Below are 19,469 nucleotides of genomic sequence, written 5' to 3' on the forward strand. Positions count from 1 at the left end.
CTGATACCGTTTACCAGGGTGTTTCCACGCCTCTTCTAAATGGTCTACTAACTGACCCGAAAGAGGAAACACTGTGGCGTAACCCTTAATATCCTTGAAAAAGGCATATTTGGACTTTGACACCGGAGGATCGTCATCCTCAATAACTAAAGCTGTGCAGACTGTCCGAATAAGGCCAGGAATATAAACCTTGGACTTAGCGTCCGACTCTTTAGTACGGAGTGGTTCTTGGTCAGATAGATCCAGAATCTCACCATCATCGGACGTCACGTCGTCATCCTCATAAGGAGCAGACAGAGACGCCACAGGCCGCTTATGTGGCCGCAACACAGACTCCCCTTGTAACATGTCCGACAAATGCTGTACTGAATTTGTCAGTGAATTAACCCACGCAGGCTCCTGTGAAACCTGGGGAGGGGAAATAGGGAGACTGTGGGGTACCATCAGTTGTCTCGGGAACCCCTGCATGGGTGACGACACCACTGACTGCTGGGACAATCCCATCTGGGAAAACGCAGGTGGCGGAGCTAACTGGCCCACCAGGGTTGTAAGCGCTTTAGCGAAACAAGCCCAGGGAGGTTCCTGTATCGGAGCCATGGAAAATATTTCTGGACTGCACAACCTGACTATATATGTAATGGGAGGTGCTACCTGATGAGACTAATTGCAGGCACAGAAACAGACAAATCTCAGGTGCACAACTCCAAATTATTAATAATATATATAAATGCAATAAAATTTTGCAATCAATAGAGGTTTTTAGCATAATCATGGCCAAGGTTATGGGCCTACCCACCATATCCAGGTAACCTCTTTCGGGTAGGTCCCTAACATACTAAGGTTCAAATCCAGAGTGCAGGACCCCCCAAAACCAGCCCAGCTAAGCCGCCCCAGGGCACCACCATAGTAAGAAAAGTGCAGTGAAAAGATAGTTAGGAGCAGCTGCATATAAAGAATGAAAATAAAAAGGTGAGGTACATATATATTAGACACACAGTGAAGGGTTAAAATGTGTTATAAAGGAAAATGTGTTATAATGCAGTGCCCTGAGACAGACCAACCAATGCAATCCAGGGGGACCCACGCCCCAAAAATGAACCAAAATTGCACTACAGTATATAACTTGTAGGACTTACCTAGAATTGTGCCTAATACAGTGTGCATATACATTACCATACTCCATGTTTTTAAACCAATAAGGAAGGGTGCTAGTCCAGAATGGGGGCGTCTCTTTTCCCTCAGATGTGCAATAAAGCACATTAAATGGAGTATATGAAAAATATTTCTGGACTGCACAACCTGACTATATATGTAATGGGAGGTGCTACCTGATGAGACTAATTGCAGGCACAGAAACAGACAAATCTCAGGTGCACAACTCCAAATTATTAATAATATATATAAATGCAATAAAATTTTGCAATCAATAGAGGTTTTTAGCATATTCATGGCCAAGGTTATGGGCCTACCCACCATATCCAGGTAACCTCTTTCGGGTAGGTCCCTAACATACTAAGGTTCAAATCCAGAGTGCAGGACCCCCCAAAACCGGCCCAGCTAAGCCGCCCCAGGGCACCACCATAGTAAGAAAAGTGCAGTGAAAAGAGATAGTTAGGAGCAGCTGCATATAAAGAATGAAAATAAAAAAGTGAGGTACATATATATTAGACACACAGTGAAGGGCCGCAACAGGCCGCAACACAGACTCCCCTTGTAACATGTCCGACAAATGCTGTACTGAATTTGTCAGTGAATTAACCCACGCAGGCTCCTGTGAAACCTGGGGAGGGGAAATAGGGAGACTGTGGGGTACCATCAGTTGTCTCGGGAACCCCTGCATGGGTGACGACACCACTGACTGCTGGGACAATCCCATCTGGGAAAACGCAGGTGGCGGAGCTAACTGGCCCACCAGGGTTGTAAGCGCTTTAGCGAAACAAGCCCAGGGAGGTTCCTGTATCGGAGCCATGGAAAATATTTCTGGACTGCACAACCTGACTATATATGTAATGGGAGGTGCTACCTGATGAGACTAATTGCAGGCACAGAAACAGACAAATCTCAGGTGCACAACTCCAAATTATTAATAATATATATAAATGCAATAAAATTTTGCAATCAATAGAGGTTTTTAGCATATTCATGGCCAAGGTTATGGGCCTACCCACCATATCCAGGTAACCTCTTTCGGGTAGGTCCCTAACATACTAAGGTTCAAATCCAGAGTGCAGGACCCCCCAAAACCGGCCCAGCTAAGCCGCCCCAGGGCACCACCATAGTAAGAAAAGTGCAGTGAAAAGAGATAGTTAGGAGCAGCTGCATATAAAGAATGAAAATAAAAAAGTGAGGTACATATATATTAGACACACAGTGAAGGGCCGCAACAGGCCGCAACACAGACTCCCCTTGTAACATGTCCGACAAATGCTGTACTGAATTTGTCAGTGAATTAACCCACGCAGGCTCCTGTGAAACCTGGGGAGGGGAAATAGGGAGACTGTGGGGTACCATCAGTTGTCTCGGGAACCCCTGTATGGGTGACGACACCACTGACTGCTGGGACAATCCCATCTGGGAAAACGCAGGTGGCGGAGCTAACTAGCCCACCAGGGTTGTAAGCGCTTTAGCGAAACAAGCCCAGGGAGGTTCCTGTATCGGAGCCGTGACAGTAATTGGCCGCGCCAATAAATAACATTGCACGTTACTCCACGTTACCCTCCCCCTCCGCTATTGGTATATTGCACTTAGTACACATAAGCTGGAGAGGAAATTCACTCTCAGACATGATGGTATGTGACCCCTCTCACTGATACTCGTTAGTATAGTGGGAGAACCACCCTGCAATCACCGCACCGAAAGGGCTTTAGCAGAAGAAGAGCAGGGACAGTAAAATGGCTGACAGTAGAAAGTGAAAGTACAGGCAGGAGACGCTAGCAGAAGTCACATACAATGCAGAAAAAATTAATCCCTGCACTATCAGCGCTGTTCCTAAACTACGCAGACACAGAGCCTGGAAGGACACAGCGCTGCATACACAGACCTGTAGTCAACGGAGGAGAGGTATGCCGGGGGACCCAGACCGCGATGTCATCCGATCAGCAGCTTCCAGCAGCGTTCACCGTGCTTTGCAAAGATGGCCACCGAGGAGCAGAGAGGAGGCCGGCCTGGGGAAGGAGCGCTGCCACAGGGCCAATCGGCAGTGCAGAGAGGGCTGTGTGCAGCGGGGGAGGCGCCGGCTGTGTACAGGGAAGGCGCGCTCCCCTGGCATGCAATTAACCCCTGGGACGCCGCAGCGTTAACGCTCAGCTGCGGTCCGCTGTCCCAGGGGGGTATTGGAAGCGCAGGTTAGTTACCTGGCTCCATGCTGAAGCCAGTCCCCAGGGAGCCCCCTGCCTGGGGACTCTGGACCATGTGTTCAGCAGGGACCCACCGCGGGACCCTGCTGCTTACCTGTTGCCCCCTTGAATCCAGCCATGGTCCGAAACATCTGGGGTCACCACTAGCCATGACCCCGGATGCTTACCAGCATCCCCGGATCAGTACCGGCGTTCTGGTACCGGCGGGGTGTAGGGGAGACAGCATGGACGTCAGTAGTGACTGTCCATGCTGTACTTCCAGATGTGCAGCCACAGCTGCCTCGAAGAAAACTTCAGGGGCTATCCTTAGCCCCCCTCTAAACAGGTGCTCCGACTCTGAGCCGGGCACCAACGAAACTGAGATGCCTTGGCTCGGGGGCGGGGTATAGGAGGGGAACCCTAGTGCATCCTGGGAGGCTGAAAACTTAACTCTATGGTGCCCGATGCCTGACGTCATCACCTATACCCCAAGGTATCCTGTGGATACCCTATGGACCCTGATGTAGAAAAAAAACTTTTTCTGAACATACAACTCATCAAAAAGAACAGTGACTAGCTGAACTCCAAAGCAGGTATCTCAATTCATTGGCCACTACATAAGTGACATCTTATTATCCGCTTTTAAAATTTGGACAGCTGACTGATCACGAGTGTCACACACAAACTCAAATGTTAAGGCAAGCAAACGGTGGAGAAATAATTAGGTGTGCTGCAGTATATCGGTGCTGGAAGCACTTCAAAGAGGGTAATACGCAAGTGACTAATGAAGCGCGTTCTGGGAGACCATCCACCTCGGTTTCAGATGTCAACATTGCATGTTGCAAAATGACAGGTTAACTTTATGCGAACTTTCGGCATCACTTGGCATCTCATTCGAACGGGTTCACTATATTGTGACAAAGGAACTGAAAATGCACCGCATGTGTGCCAAGTGTGTACCCGGAAATCTCACAGAAGAGCAAATGCGACGATGAATTGAATCGTACAAGCACACCGTTCGATTGTCAAGAGAGGATACCCATTGATTGCGATGTGTGACGAATCGTGGATTTGTCATTATGATCCAGAAACCAAACAGTCCAGTGTATGGAAACAGGCAAATTTGTCTCCGCCCAAAAAATTCAGTGTCATTCCTTCAGTGTGAAAAGTCATGCTACTGCTGTTCTTTGATGCGCACAGTATGATCCTACAGCACTGGGTTCCCAGTGGACAGACAATTAATGGTTACTATGCAAAGGTCCTGAAAACCTATTAGCGTGGAGTCATGAGGAAGAAAAGACCTAATTTGCTGAAAAAACAGTGGTTTTTGCTCTAAGACAATGCCCGACCACATGTTGCTGCTGTTGCATTGGCAACACTGACTGACATTAATGGGACAGCACTAGAACACCCTCCATATGGCCCGGACTTAGCACCCTGTGATTTCTGGGCATTCCCACCCTGAAAAAACAACTGCGCGGAAAGAAAGTTCTCAACAGATGATGTAGTGAAAAATACCACAGCAGCAACACTAAAAGTAATGTCACAAAACAGCCTACTGCATCTCTTAGAATCATTGTTGAAACGTTGCAAAAATTGTATTGAATGAGAAAAATACAGAAACAATAATGGTTTACTGTTGCCTTTCAAGTGTATTCCACTTACCTAAACAATTCTCCATATTTGCTCTTGAGGTGACTACAGGACATATACAAGTCATACAGGTATGCAAGAATACAACGTTCAGCAGAGGAACCATCTGAGCGATTCATTCCGTGCTTCACCACTCCACACAAACTATAAAAAAACAAACAAAAAAAACACACTATAACAAACTAAAAGCTATAATACACAAAAATAATGAGAGCAATAAATTTAATAAGAGATTTAATAAGAGATTTTATATACATACTAGGGGTGAGCGGGTTCGGTTTTACTCGGATTTACTCGGTTCTTATCGCCACTTTACCGCAAATTCTGATTTATTATATTGGCTATCCAAAACACATGATAGGCGATAGCCAATAAAATGCCGTTTAAAGATCCGAGTAAAACCGAACCTGCTCACCCCTAATACATACATACATACATACATACATACATACATATATATATATACATATACACACACACACAGTCAGGTGCATAAATATTGGGACATTGACAGAATTTTCATATTTTGGCCTCTATTCACCACCACAATGGTTTTGAAATGAAACAAACAAGATGTGCTTTAACTGCAGACTTTCAGATTTCATTTGAGGGTAATTACATACAAATCAGGTGAACGGCATAGGAATTACAACGGTTTCTATATGTGCCTCCCACTTTTTAAGTGGCCAAAAAGTAATGGGACAAACTAAACAATCCTAAATCTAACTTTCACTTTTTAATACTTTGCTGCAAATCCTTTGTAGGCATTTACAGCCTGAAGTTTGGAACGCATAGACATCACCAGACGCTGGGTTTCATCCCTGGTGATGCTCTGCCAGGCCTCTACTGCAAATGTCTTCAGTTCCTGCTTGTTCTTGGGGCATTTTCCCTTCAGTTTTGTCTTCATTAAGTGAAATGCATGCTCAATCGGATTCAGGTCAGGGGATTGACTTGGCCATTGCATAACATTCCACTTTTTAGCCTTAAAAAACTCTTTGGTTGCTTTTGCAGTATGCTTCAGGTCATTGTCAATCTGAACTGTGAAGTGCCGTCCAATGAGTTCTGAAGCATTTGACTGAATAAGAGCATATAATATTGCCCGAAACACTTCAGAATTCATTCTGCTGCTTTTGTCAGCAGTCACATCATCAATAAATACAAGGGAACCAGTTCCATTGGCAGCCATACATGCCCACGCCATGACACTACCACCACCATGCTTCACTGATAAGATGGTATGTTTTGGATCATGAGCAGTTCCTTTCCTTCTCCATACTCTTCTCTTCCCATCACTCTGGTACAAGTTGACCTTTGTCTCATCTGTCCATAGGATGTTGTTCCAGAACTGTTATTTCCTTTTTTAGATGATGTTTGGCAAACTCTAATCTGGTCTTCCTGTTTTTGTGGCTCACCAATGGTTTACATCTTGTGGTGAACCCTCTATATTCACTCTTGTGAAGTCTCTTGATTGCTGACTTTGATATATATACACCTACCTCCTGGAGAGTGTTCTTGATTTGGCCAACAGTTGTGAAGGGGTTTTTCTTCACCAGGGAAATAATTCTTCTGTCACCCACCACAGTTGTTTTCCGTGGTCTTCCGGGTCTTTTGGTGTTGCTGAGCTCTCTGATGCATTCGTTCTTTTTAAGAATGTTCCAAACAGTTGATTTGACCACACCTAATGTTTTTATCTCTCTGATGGGTTTGTTTTGATTTTTCAGCCTAATGATGGCTTGCTTCACTGATAGTGACAGCTCTTTGGATCTCATATTGAGAGTTGACAGCAACTGATTCCAAATGCAAATGTCACACCTAGAATCAACTCCAGATCTTTTACCTGCTTAATTGATAATGAAAGAACGAGGGAATAGCCCACACCTGTCCATGAAATAGCTTCTGAGTTGATAGTCCCATTACTTTTGGCCCCTTAAAAAGTGGGAGGCACATATAGAAACCGTTGTAATTCCTACACTGTTCACCTGATTTGAATGTAATTAACCTCAAATTAAATCTGAAAGTCTGCAGTTAAAGCACATCTTGTTGTTTCATTTCAAAGCCATTGTGGTGGTGAATAGAGGCCAAGATATGAAAAATCAGTCAATGTACCAATATTTATGCACCTGACAGAGATATATATATATATATTTATCTCCAATCTGCCGGCACTCCATAAAAAATTAACAGCTTCCTCCGGTACCCGTCAAACCATCACGTACAGCCCAGCAAAAACAAGACGGCACTCAGAGATTCATATAAGAAAAACGATGCATATATTCAAAAGTACGTCAAAGGTACATCAAGGCGGCGATGTTTCGAGGTATGACCCTCTTTCTAAAGCCTCCAATAATACAACACAGACTGTCTGTGTTGTATTATTGGAGGCTTGAGAAAGAGTTATATGTAACTCCATGTTTCAGATATTTTAACCTCTCTCTTCAGGATCTGGAGAGATTAAAATCTATGTAACATTGATTTAACAGGCCATTTATATATCATGTTGTTGACGATTCCCGAGGGCCGCTTTTCAGTGTTGGATGTAATAACTTTAGGGAAATCACCGGGATAAATTGCTCTGGTTAGTTAGGTCTATATATATTTAGACACAATTTTTTGTAATTTTGTCTCTATATGCCACCACATTTGATCTGAATTTAAACAATGGAGATGCAATTGGAGTGCAGACTTTCACTTTTAATCCAAGGGGTTGAACAAAAATATTGCAAGAAACATTTAGGATTTGCAACCATTTATTTCTATACACCATCACCTATTTTCAGGGGCTCAAATTTAATTGGACAAGTTAACATAAATCATAAATTAAATGTTAATTTTTTAAACTTTGTCCAGAATCCTTTGCAGGCAATGACTACCTGAAGTCTGGAACCCATGGACATCACCAAACGCTTGGTTTCCTCCTTTGTTATGCTCTGCCAGGTCTTTACTACTCTCTTCAGTTGTCTGTTCGTGGGTCTTTCTGCCTTTAGTTTCGTCTTCAGCAAGTTAAATGCATGGTCGATCGTGTTGAGATAAGGTGATTGGCTCTCTACATTACAGAATATACCACTTCTTTGCCTTTAAAAAAACACTCCTGGGTTGCTTTTGAGTCATTTTCTTTCTATACTGTGAATCGCCATCCAATCAACTGTACTGAATTTGACTGAACCTGAGCAGACAGTATATCCCTATACACTTCATAATTCATCCGGCTGTTAATGTCTTCGGTAACATCATCAAAAAACACTAGTAGCCCAGTGTCATTGGAAGCTATACATGTCCATGCCATCACACTGCCTCCACCTTGTTTTCTAGATGATTTGGCATGCTTTGGACCGTGATTCATTCCAAGCCTTTTCTATACATTTGTCTTTCCATTATACTGGTACAGGCTGATCTTTACTTTTCATCTGTCCAAATAATGCTGTTCTGGAACTGGGCCGGCTTATTTTTTAGCAAAGTCTACTCTGGCCTCCCTATTCATGAGGCATATTAATGGTTTGCACCTTATGGTAGACTTGGATAATTGATATGCCTACCTCCTGTAGAGTGTTCTTCACTTGGCTGAATTGGGTGAAGGGATTTTCTTTACCATGGAAAGGATCCTGCAATCATGCACAACTGTTGTCTTTTTCATGGTTGTCCAGGCCTTTTTGTGTTGCTGAGCTATCCAGTGCGTTTTTATTTCCTCAGAATGTACCAAACTGTTGATTTGGCCACTCCTAAGGTTCCCACTAGGTCTATGATGGATTATTTTTTTTGCAGCCTAAGGATGGCCCTATTTCACTTGTACTAAGAGCTCCTTTGATCGAATGTTGTGGGATCACAGCAACAGCTTCCAAATGCAGATGCCACACTTGGAATCAACTACAGTCCTTTTGTCTGCTTAATTGATAAAGAAATAATGAAGGAATGGAGAAATAGCCCACATCTGTCCATGAAATAGCTTTTGAGTCAACTGCCTATTTACTTTTGGTCCCTTGAAAAACATATTAAACAGCTGTAATTCCCAAATTCTTCCTCCAATTTGGATGCAAAGACCCTTACATTAAAGCTTCTAATCTGCACATTAAACACTTGCCTTGCATGGTCTCATTAGATGTGACATTGCCAAGCTAGGCTTTCCCTGACATGGTCGCATCTGATGAAACCAGTCAGAAATATCCACTGGGTGGCTGCCGGAACATAATCTTCCAGCAGCTGCCAGTCCCGGAGGCACCTCCAGGCCCCTCTGCACCCATGGCTGCTATCCCAGTGTGTGCTGATCACTGGTCGGATAAACTTAATCAATGCTAAGTGCTGCACCAGTATATACCCAGCGGCTGCAGAGAGGAGCAGCCACTGAGGACATATAAACATAGCAGAGCCTCTAGCCCCACAGCATGTCATGGTAGCCGATATATCAACACCCCGATAAATTCGAATTATTGTGTATTATTAAAGTATTATTAGGCAATATTATTGTGGCTTCATGTGTTTTTTTTTTGATTGTCGCGAACACATATCAATCAAGAATATTGATACAGGACTGCCGATTAGTGATGGTTAAATATTGTTTAAAAGTATTCCAAGTTCACGCACAGTATACTATAAAAAAAAAAAGAAGATGATGATTTTTGGTTACTTACCATTGATTCCTTTTCTCTGAATCAGGCTAGAGGACATTGGACCATGGGGTTGTATATGGGACTGCAAGGAGCTGTCACTTAAATCAACTAAACCTGTAGCTTTAACCCTAAGCTCCTCCCCTCTGCAACCCCATCATGCCAGTACAACTTCAAAAGTGGCCAGTAAGGAAAAGCAGTAACCCAAGAAAAAAAAAAACAGAACCGCAGGGACCAGTTGGCTAAAAAAAAACACAACTCAACACGATTGAGCGTGAGGGAGGGAACACAGTGTCCCCCAGCCTGGTTCATAAAAAAGAATTCAACTGTAAGTAACCAAAAATCTTCTTTTCTCTCTCATCAAGGCTGGGGGACACTGGACCAAGGGAAATTCAACAGCCTCCACAGGGGAGGGTACGCTCAGGCTGCCAGACCAGAGAACAGTACGCCCAAAGTGGGCGTCTTCAGAGTAAAAAACATGAGACCTGTAAAAATGAGCGAACGTGTTGACAAAGGACCAGGTAGCTGCACGGCAGACCTGTTCAGCCACCGCTCGAGTAGAATGAGCAGACACTTTGCCAGGTGCAGGTCTCTCCGCATCAGAATAGGCCTGAAATAAGACAGAGCAGATCCACCATTCAATGGTCTGCTTCGTAGCCGGCCAGCCACGTTTCTGAGCGTCGTACAGAACTAACATGGAATACGTACGACGAACAGAAGAAGTCCTGTCCAAGTAGAACCGCAGGGCCCGTACGACATCAAAAATATCATACCGGGACGTCGCTGGAGGAAACACTGGAAAAAATTTCCTGGTTCAAGTGGAAAGCCAAAACAACTTTTGGTTGGAATTAAGGAACTGTCCCGAGAACCGCTCTACTATAATCATGGAATAGGAGTAATGGCGGCTTGCAATACAAAGCCCCCAAACTCGGAAACCTGCGAGCTGAGGCATCGGCCATAAGGAACCATAAGGAAACCAATTTTCAAATGACGAATTTAAGGTCCACGGATTCCAAAGGCTAAAAGGGAGCCTGCTTAAGAGCTGAGAGGACTAAGGTAAGATCCCATGGATCCACGGCTGAAACATTGGTTAAACCCACAACACCCTCTGCAAAAAGGTCCAAACTTCTGGGATAAGGGCCAGATGGCGCTCAAAGTAAACAGACAGAGGCGAAATTTGCAACTTCAAGGAGCAAAGCCGCAAACCAGCCTCCAAAACTCTGTAAGAAAGGCCAAAAACCGAGGAGGGTGAAACCTGGAAGTATGAAACCTGGAAGTATGAACCTCGCATCGTTCACACCACAAGATGTAGATCTTCCAGACCCTGTGGTCGCAACATAGTAGGGACAACCAAACGAGAAAACCACTTAACCTTCAAGAGCTTGGCCTCAAAAGCCAGGCCAGGAATGTGCTGAAATGGACCCTGCAGAGCAGATCTGGCCGAAGCAGAAGCCGCCAGCCTGGACCTACACCAGTTTGAGGACGGCGGCGTATCACGACCTGTGAAGCCAGTCCAGATCACCGCAACCTATTGTTCTTTGATCCGCCAGTATACCAGAGGCAAAATAGGATTCGGGGGCAAGAGGTATGCAGAATGAAAGCTCCATGGAATGGTCATGGCATCCACTGCAAAGGCCATTAGATCCCTGGACCTCGCACAAAATCGGGGAACCTTACAGTTGTGAGGAGACACCATCAGGTCCACCTCCAAAAGACAACGGCTGGAAGACCTCTGGACGGAGAGACCATGCCCCCTGCAGGAAGGTGGTCCTGCTGAGGAAGTCTGCCTCCCAACTTTCCACGCCCGGAATGAACACAGCTGAGAGTGCCGGAACAAAGGCATCCGCCAGGATAGAATGCGGGATGCCTCTGCCATCGCTCCCGCGTTCTTAGTGCCGACCTGATTCACATACGCCACTGCCATGGCGTTGTCCAGGATGAACTGGGTCCCCAACAGTGCCAGATAGATAGCGGAGCTCTAGCACATTGAAGGGTAGGGTAGCCTCCGATGACGACCAAAGACACTGAAGACAAAGACTCAACCTCACAGCGCCCCAATCGATGAGACTTGCGTCTGTTGTCACGATTACCCAGGTTGGAGTGACCAAAGAGCAGATGATTGGAAACCAGCCACCAACGGAGGGATTGGCGAGTACTCGCAGACAGAACCAGAATCTGAGATGAGAGGTCCTCTGTACGCACCGACCAATTCCCTACTGGAATTCCTGTGAGGGGAACCGAGCGTACAGAATTGTCTTGAAAGTGGAGACCATCGTACCCAACAGCTTCATGCACAGCCAGATGATGAGCGAGGCACCAACAGTGCAATCATGACCAACTCCTGTAGGGCCCATGCTTTGGACTCGGACAGGAAGACTCACTGGAGGAAGGTGTCAAAGATCACCCCCATGAACAGTAGGCGCTGACAAGGTGTCAGGTGAGACTTCTAGAAGTCCAGGTTTCAGCCGTGATCCAGAAGCACCTGCACTACGCGGTGCAGATGTACCTGCAACTGGAAAGCCAAATCCGCCTCCACAAGCAGATCGTCCAAATAAGGAACGACTATTATCCCGTCCTTGTGCAGTCTTGCCACTGCCGCCATGATCTTCATGAAGACGCAGGGTCGGAAACTGGTTAGTGAGCCAAGCAGACAGTGAACCGGAGGAGAGAGTGATGATCTGCCCAAATAGGAACGTGTAGGTACGCGTTCCTGACGCCGAGCGAGGCCACCCAAAGTCTGGTGTTCAAGGCCCGCAGATTCAAAATCAGGCGATAGGTGCCGTTCGACTTCCAAACAAGGTAGAGTTTGAAATAGAATCCCCATTTCCGTTCTGACGCCAGAAAAATACCCCCTTCAGAAAGCAGAGAACAAATAGCCTGGTCCAAGGCCACCCTCTTCTCTGCGTCCCGTGGAAGAGCAGTTGCAAAAATCTATTGCATCGGCAGACCCCTGAGGTCGATAACCTCGGGAAATGATGCCCCGCACCCAGGCATCGGCCGTCGACTCCTTCTACCAGTCGCTGAACTGAAGTAGGCATCCGCCTACTCCCGACCGGACTAAGTGGACAGAGACCCTGTCAGGCTTCTCTGGAGCCTTGGCTCCCGAGCGCTGTAGGTACCAGAAAACCTGCCAAACCCCTGCTGGGGAGCAAAAAACATGAAAAGGCAGTCCCGCTGTTTTGGGGCAGCCACAGGAAGGAAAGTGCTTTTCCCCCGGTAGCTTGGGCAATAATAGCATCCAACTGGGTGCCGCTAAAGGGGAGAGATTCCAATGAACGTTTGGATTCGGCATCCGCATCCCCAGCGCGGAACCAGAGCACTCTCCGAGCCGAGACGGTCATAGCTGAAACCCTAGAGGCCACCTGAGCACCGTCCTGGATGGCCTCACACACATATTCAGCTGTTCCGCCAAGTCCAGTAAAGCATCTCTGGATAAGTCACCCTGAAGTCCAGCAACAAGTCTGTCTAGCACGTCTCCATGGCCACCCACGCTGAGGTTAGCAAATGGCGAATAACGGCCAAAAAGCCAATAAAAATGGACTTGAGGCAACCTTCCAATTTCTTATCCAGCAAATCCTTAAAGGATGCCAAAGCTTGAAGCGGTAGAGCCGTGTGTTTAGCTAAGGGTACTACTGCCGCATCGACCATGGGAGGTTGCTCCAACTTAGTGACATGGTCTGGTGGAAGAAGGTAAAGGGATGCAAACTTGAGAAGAATGGAGAACTACTTATCCGGGGCCATCCAAGCCTCCTCGATAAGGTCCAAGAGTTCCGAAGAAGCCGGGAAAATAACAAGCTTCTTGAACCTACGCTTGAACGTTCCCAAGCTTGTGCATGGGTATCCAAATTCAGGCAGTAAAGAGACTGCCAAACCGCAGTAATGAGGTCTTCCGCACTTTGACCCAAAGAGGGCTCCAGATCCTCTACTTCCGGGAGAACCTCAGAAACATCTAACGGAGTCCTGGAAGAAGGAAAACGTTTATGCGCCTCGCACAGCTTAGGATTCTCAAAGAACCGTTCCAAATAAGAAGAAACTGTCTTGAATCCCACCGCTGTGCGCTCCAAGCCGGAGAGCGACCAACCCATAGCCTTTTCCCACGCAGGCTCATCCGGAATGGATGCGATGCCTCCCGTTGCCTGCACGCAACTAAGCCCCAGTCAGTGCCCAGCGTCCTGGAGTCTAATTGTCCACATGTTAATTTCACATGACACTGGGTACACGTAAAATAACAACGCCATAGAAGCTATCTTTTTCCTGACGGACTTCAGTTTGTCAGTCATTGCCTCCACGCGGTCACGCCGATTACAGGCACATAATAAAAGTAAACAGGTCACTGAGAACTGCACTCCAAACACTTAGACAAAACAGAAAATACAGGATACTTAGCCTTCCTGGAGGGGCAAGTAGCCGCAGAGGAGAGGAGCAGAAGGAAATTACACTCCTATTAACCCTTCCAACCCGCTGAGGCCGAATCTTTCTTGTGTAAACTGAAGGATGCCTGCCTCAGCGTCCTACGCAGCTAAACAGGCTGAACCTAGCAGCTGAATTGCGGGGAGGAAAGCAGCGCTGACAGGCTCCACTCTCCCACCCCCACTCTTCGTGTCCACTCTCCTACGCCGAAGTCTGCCCCGGACCCAGGGAGTCTCTGATGAGACTGGAGTGCTGTGAGGGGTGCCCCTCCTCTGTCGCGGCTGCAACCTGCACTCCCTACAGCCGCTGCACTCTCCCTGTGCGCTGCTATAGGCAACGCAGGGCCACCTTACCAGAAAGAAATAAAAAAAAAGTATTAGAAAAGAAAAGTTTAGCTACAAAGGCACTCCCAAAAAGTGCCCAACTCCAAAGGCACTTAATCTACACTGGCATGACAGGGTTGCAGAGGGGAGGAGCTTAGGGATAATGCTACAGGTTAAGTGCCAGCTCCTTGCAGTCCCATCTACAAACCCATGGTCCAGCCTTGATAAGAGAGAAATTTCTATTTGTATGGTATACTGTGTTTTAAAAAAAAATAAAAAATAAGGGTGTTGGATAAGTTTTAAATAGACATTATTGACCTAATTCAACCATAAAAAAGAAAGACAAGGGGGCTTATGTAATAGGTTGCTAGCTGTAAATGTGTATTATATATACATACATACAGTCAGGTGCATAAATATTGGGACATTTGACAGAATTTTCATATTTTGGCCTCTATTCACCACCACAATGGCTTTGAAATGAAACAAACAAGATGTGCTTTAACTGCAGACTTTCAGATTTAATTTGAGGGTAATTACATACAAATCAGGTGGACGGTGTAGGAATTACAACGGTTTCTATATGTGCCTCCAACTTTTTAAGGGGCCAAAAGTAATGGGACAAACTAAACAATCCTAAATCTAACTTTCACTTTTTAATACTTTGTTGCAAATCCTTTGCAGGCAATTACAGCCTGAAGTTTGGAACGCATAGACATCACCAGACGCTGGGTTTCATCCCTGGTGATGCTCTGCCAGGCCTCTACTGCAAATGTCTTCAGTTCCTGCTTGTTCTTGGGGCATTTTCCCTTCAGTTTTGTCTTCATCAAGTGAAACGGATTCAGGTCAGGGGATTGACTTGGCCATTGCATAACATTCCACTTTTTAGCCTTAACAAACTCTTTGGTTGCTTTTGCAGTATGCTTCAGGTCATTGTCCATCTGAACTGTGAAGCGCCGTCCAATGAGTTCTGAAGCATTTGACTGAATAAGAGCATATAATATTGCCCGAAACACTTCAGAATTCATTCTGCTGCTTTTGTCAGCAGTCACATCATCAATAAATACAAGGGAACCAGTTCCATTGGCAGCCATACATGCCCACGCCATGACACTACCACCACCATGCTTCACTGATGAGGTGGTATGTTTTGGATCATGAGCAGTTCCTTTACTTCTCCATACTCTTCTCTTCCCATCACTCTGGTACAAGTTGATCTTTGTCTCATTTGTCCATAGGATGTTGTTCCAGAACTGTAATGGCTTTTTTTAGATGTTGTTTGGCAAACTCTAATCTGGTCTTCCTGTTTTTGTGGCTCACCAATGGTTTACATCTTGTGGTGAACCCTCTATATTCATTCTTGTGAAGTCTTCTCTTGATTGTTGACTTTGACACATATACACCTACCTCCTGGAGAGTGTTCTTGATTTGGCCAACTGTTGTAAAGGTGTTTCTCTTCACCAGGGAAATAATTCTTCTGTCATCCACCACAGTTGTTTTCTGTGGTCTTCCGGGTCTTTTGGTGTTGCTGACCTCTCCGATGCATTCTTTCTTTTTAAGAATGTTCCAAACAGTTGATTTGGCCACACCTAATGTTTTTGCTATCTCTCTGATGGGTTTGTTTTGATTTTTCAGCCTAATGATGGCTTGCTTCACTGATAGTGACAGCTCTTTGGATCTCATATTGAGAATCGACAGCAACTGATTCCAAATGCAAATGTCACACCTAGAATCAACTCCAGACCTTTTACCTGCTTAATTGATAATGAAATAACGAGGGAATAGCCCACACCTGTCCATGAAATAGCTTTTGAGTTGATAGTCCCATTACTTTTAGCCCCTTAAAAAGTGGGAGGCACATATAGAAACCGTTGTAAGTCCTACACCGTCCACCTGATTTGGATGTAATTACCCTCAAATTAAAAAAGCCGTTGTGGTGGTGAATAGAGGCCAAAATATGAAAATTCTATCAATGCCTCAATATTTATGCACCTGACTGTGTGTGTGCATATATATATATATATATATATATATATTTTGATATCTTGATGGAACAGTATATAATTTGTTCTTTGAGTCTTGTAGTGTTAATGATCTCAATGAATACTTAGTGTGTTAATATAGAAAAATTCTATATCATTGATGAACAGACAGGCCATAATTTCAGATGAGCCATAGTGTTACATCTGGGGAATATAAAGGTTTACACATACAAACAACATGAATTAGAGCGGTAAAGAGGGGAGGAGAGTTCAACTTTACCTCCATTTAAACTGTATAAGGAAATGTGACAAATAGTCCATGTGAAAAATTAGAGTTATGGTAGACTTACCTAGATAACTCCTTTTCTTCGAGGTCCACAGGGATACCATGGGGAATATTATGGTTGAAGACCATGCAACAAACAGTTCAAGCTTCAGCTCCCAGCATGCCTCGGGTCCTACTCCATATAAACCCCACCACCTAGCCATATGACTTCAATTTAGTTAACAAGCCTCAAGGCAGGAGAAGGAAAGAGTAGAAGGAAGAGCAATCATACACCATAAACACTCACACAAAATTAGGGAATCTTTGACCGAAATAAAAAATTACCAATGCAGCCAGGTGCGTCATAGTGGGTGCCCTGTGGACCTCGAAGAAAAGGAGTTATCTAGGCAAGTCTACCATAACTAATTTTCTTCTTCTGGGTCCATAGGGATCCACAAAGATACCATGGGGATGTCCTAAAGCAGTTCCCCTAGGGTGGGGGACGCTCCTGAGCAGAAAGGAGAACTCGTCGCCCAAAGGAAGCATCCTGAGAGGCAAAAGTATTAAAGGCATAAAACCTAAAAAAAAAAAAAAAAAAAAGTGTGGACAGAAGCCTACGTGGCTGCCTTACACAATTGTTCAGCAGAGGCACCACGACTAAATGCCCATGATGGCCCTACAGACAGAGTGGAATGTGTTGTCACCGTGCTTGGAACAGGGAGATCAGCCTGTGTGGACACCTGAGAGATAGTCATCCGTTGCCATCTCGCCAGAGTCTGCTTATTAGCTGGCCATCCTCGTTTGTGAAAACCACATAATACAAAAAGAGCATCTGATTTTCTAACAGAATTTGTGCACTCCACATAGATACAGAGAGCACGAACTACATCCAGGGAGGCTTCACCTACAGAAATATCTGGAGCCTGAAAAGCTAGAACTACAAGGTCTTCATTTACATGAAAATGGGACACTACCTTAGGAAGGTAACCCTCCCTTGTACGAAGAACAGCTTGTGAAAAATAAGAAATGGCGAGCGACAAGAAAGCCAAATCAGAGACTCTGCAACCAGAAGAGATAGCGAGAAGAAAAAGAGTCTTCGCTGTCAACCACTTCAAATCTACAGAGTCTACAGGTTCAAATGGAGGAGTTTGTAGTAGTCCCTTAAGAACCAAAGACAAATCTCCCACGGTGCTACCGGTGGAAAAAGAGGAGGCTGAACTCGCAGAACTCCTTGGAAAAAAATTCTAACATCTGGTAATGAGGTAATCTTCCTCTGGAACCAAACTGACAGTGCAGAAACCTGCACTCTCAAAGTAGCCAGGCGGAGACCACGGTCTAAACCTGCCTGGAGAAAAGCCAGTATCCTGGAAATCCTAAACGCTTTAGGATCATATTTTCTGTGGGAACATCATTGACCAAAAAAATGCCAAACTCTAATACATGCGGCCAGAGACAGACTTCCGTGCCGTAAGCATTGTGTGAATTACAGAATTGGAAAAACCTTAAATGGGATATTCAAGAGCCACGCCGTCAAAGCCAGACAAGGTAAGTGCGGATGCCGGCAGGGACCCTGCGTTAGCAGATCCTGCCATAGAGGAAGAGGATACGTACTGTCTATTGACAGATTCTGTATGTCGGTGAACCAATGACGTCTGGGCCAAGCCGGAGCCACCAGTATTACTGTTCCATCTTCCTGCTTGAATTTCCTGAGAACTTTTGGGAGGAGGGAGATCGGTGGAATGAGATACACCAGCTTGAAGTCCCATCTTACTGCCAGTGCGTCCACGAAGGTTGCTGATGGGTCTCTGGACCTGGACCCGTACCTGGGGACATTGTGGTTGTGACGTGACATCATGAGATCTCTCTCTGGTAAACCCCATTTGTTTACCAGGAATTGAACCACTCCCGCGGATGGAAACAGACTTAGGAAGTCTGCTTCAAAATGGAGTACTCTCGGTATGAATATTGTGGCGATGGCCGGAAGGTGACGTTCTGTCCAAATCAGAGCCCTTCTTTCATGGCTGCATAACTTCTTGTGCCTCCCTGATGATTGAGGTAGGCCACTGTTGTTGCATTGTCGAGCAGGTCCTGTGCCATGACAAGTGCTTTGTATACTGCTCGCAGTTCCAGAATGTTTATTGGCAGATGACTTTCCTGATTTGTATATCTTCCCTGCAAGGTGTAACAACCTGTCACTGCTCCCCATTCGCGAAGACTGGCGTCTGTGGTGAGCAGCACCTAATTTGGAATCCAGAATGGGCACTCTTTGTTCAGATAAAATAAATTATACTGCGCTCTGAAATTACTGTTGGGACAAGGAGCAACACAAACGTATAGTAATTCAATATACCAATTTATTATCTAGTTTACACAGTACAAGATAGTACTATGTATGCACAAAAACAAACACATGAATTGTGCCTCCGCTAAATTATATGGCACATAACACAATATCTATTAAAAATACCACAGTATGGAGAAACATAGGGAGTTGATCAGGCTCCAAAAAATCTCCAATAGCGCCTGTTAGAATTAACAACAATATATAAAAAGCCCAATTAGGCTATAACATGTAATATACTGATAATACCAATTAAAAAAGTATTATTAACTGGACTTCTCTTTGATTGTAGTAGGACTTATTGTTGTATACCCATCATCTTAAGTATACCGAATAGTAGTAATAGTATAGTCACAAATATTGGTGGTCAGCTTGTAGTATCGATAGAATTGAAGATAAATAAAGTGACAAACAGAAGCACTAATAATAATCAATTGGCTGACCAGCATCAGTGGCAATATTGTAGACAACTTGTATCAAGGTCGATAATGTACCTGTAATAAGGCAACACAGTCTCTATTAATGAGACAACTGATCCTTATGTGGCTCAATGCAAAAAGCC

The 19,469-nt window shown here is 45.0% G+C and overlaps 1 protein-coding gene across 4 annotated transcripts in view; it reads right to left on the reverse strand.

Annotated features, from left to right (window-relative positions):
- The window catches only part of MED12 (mediator complex subunit 12), a 131,981-nt gene that overhangs the window by 69,424 nt on the left and 43,088 nt on the right, over positions 1–19,469 (reverse strand). For all 4 annotated transcript variants that reach the window (XM_088445529.1, XM_088445528.1, XM_088445527.1 and 1 more), the window contains exon 20: positions 5,001–5,132. In XM_088445529.1, coding sequence (XP_088301655.1) covers positions 5,001–5,132 — 132 coding nt within the window. The remainder of the gene's footprint in view (positions 1–5,000; positions 5,133–19,469) is intronic.

The sequence above is a fragment of the Taudactylus pleione genome, unplaced genomic scaffold (genome assembly GCF_031769625.1).
Source record: "Taudactylus pleione unplaced genomic scaffold, aTauple2 ptg000381l, whole genome shotgun sequence".
NCBI classification, from domain to species: domain Eukaryota; kingdom Metazoa; phylum Chordata; class Amphibia; order Anura; family Myobatrachidae; genus Taudactylus; species Taudactylus pleione.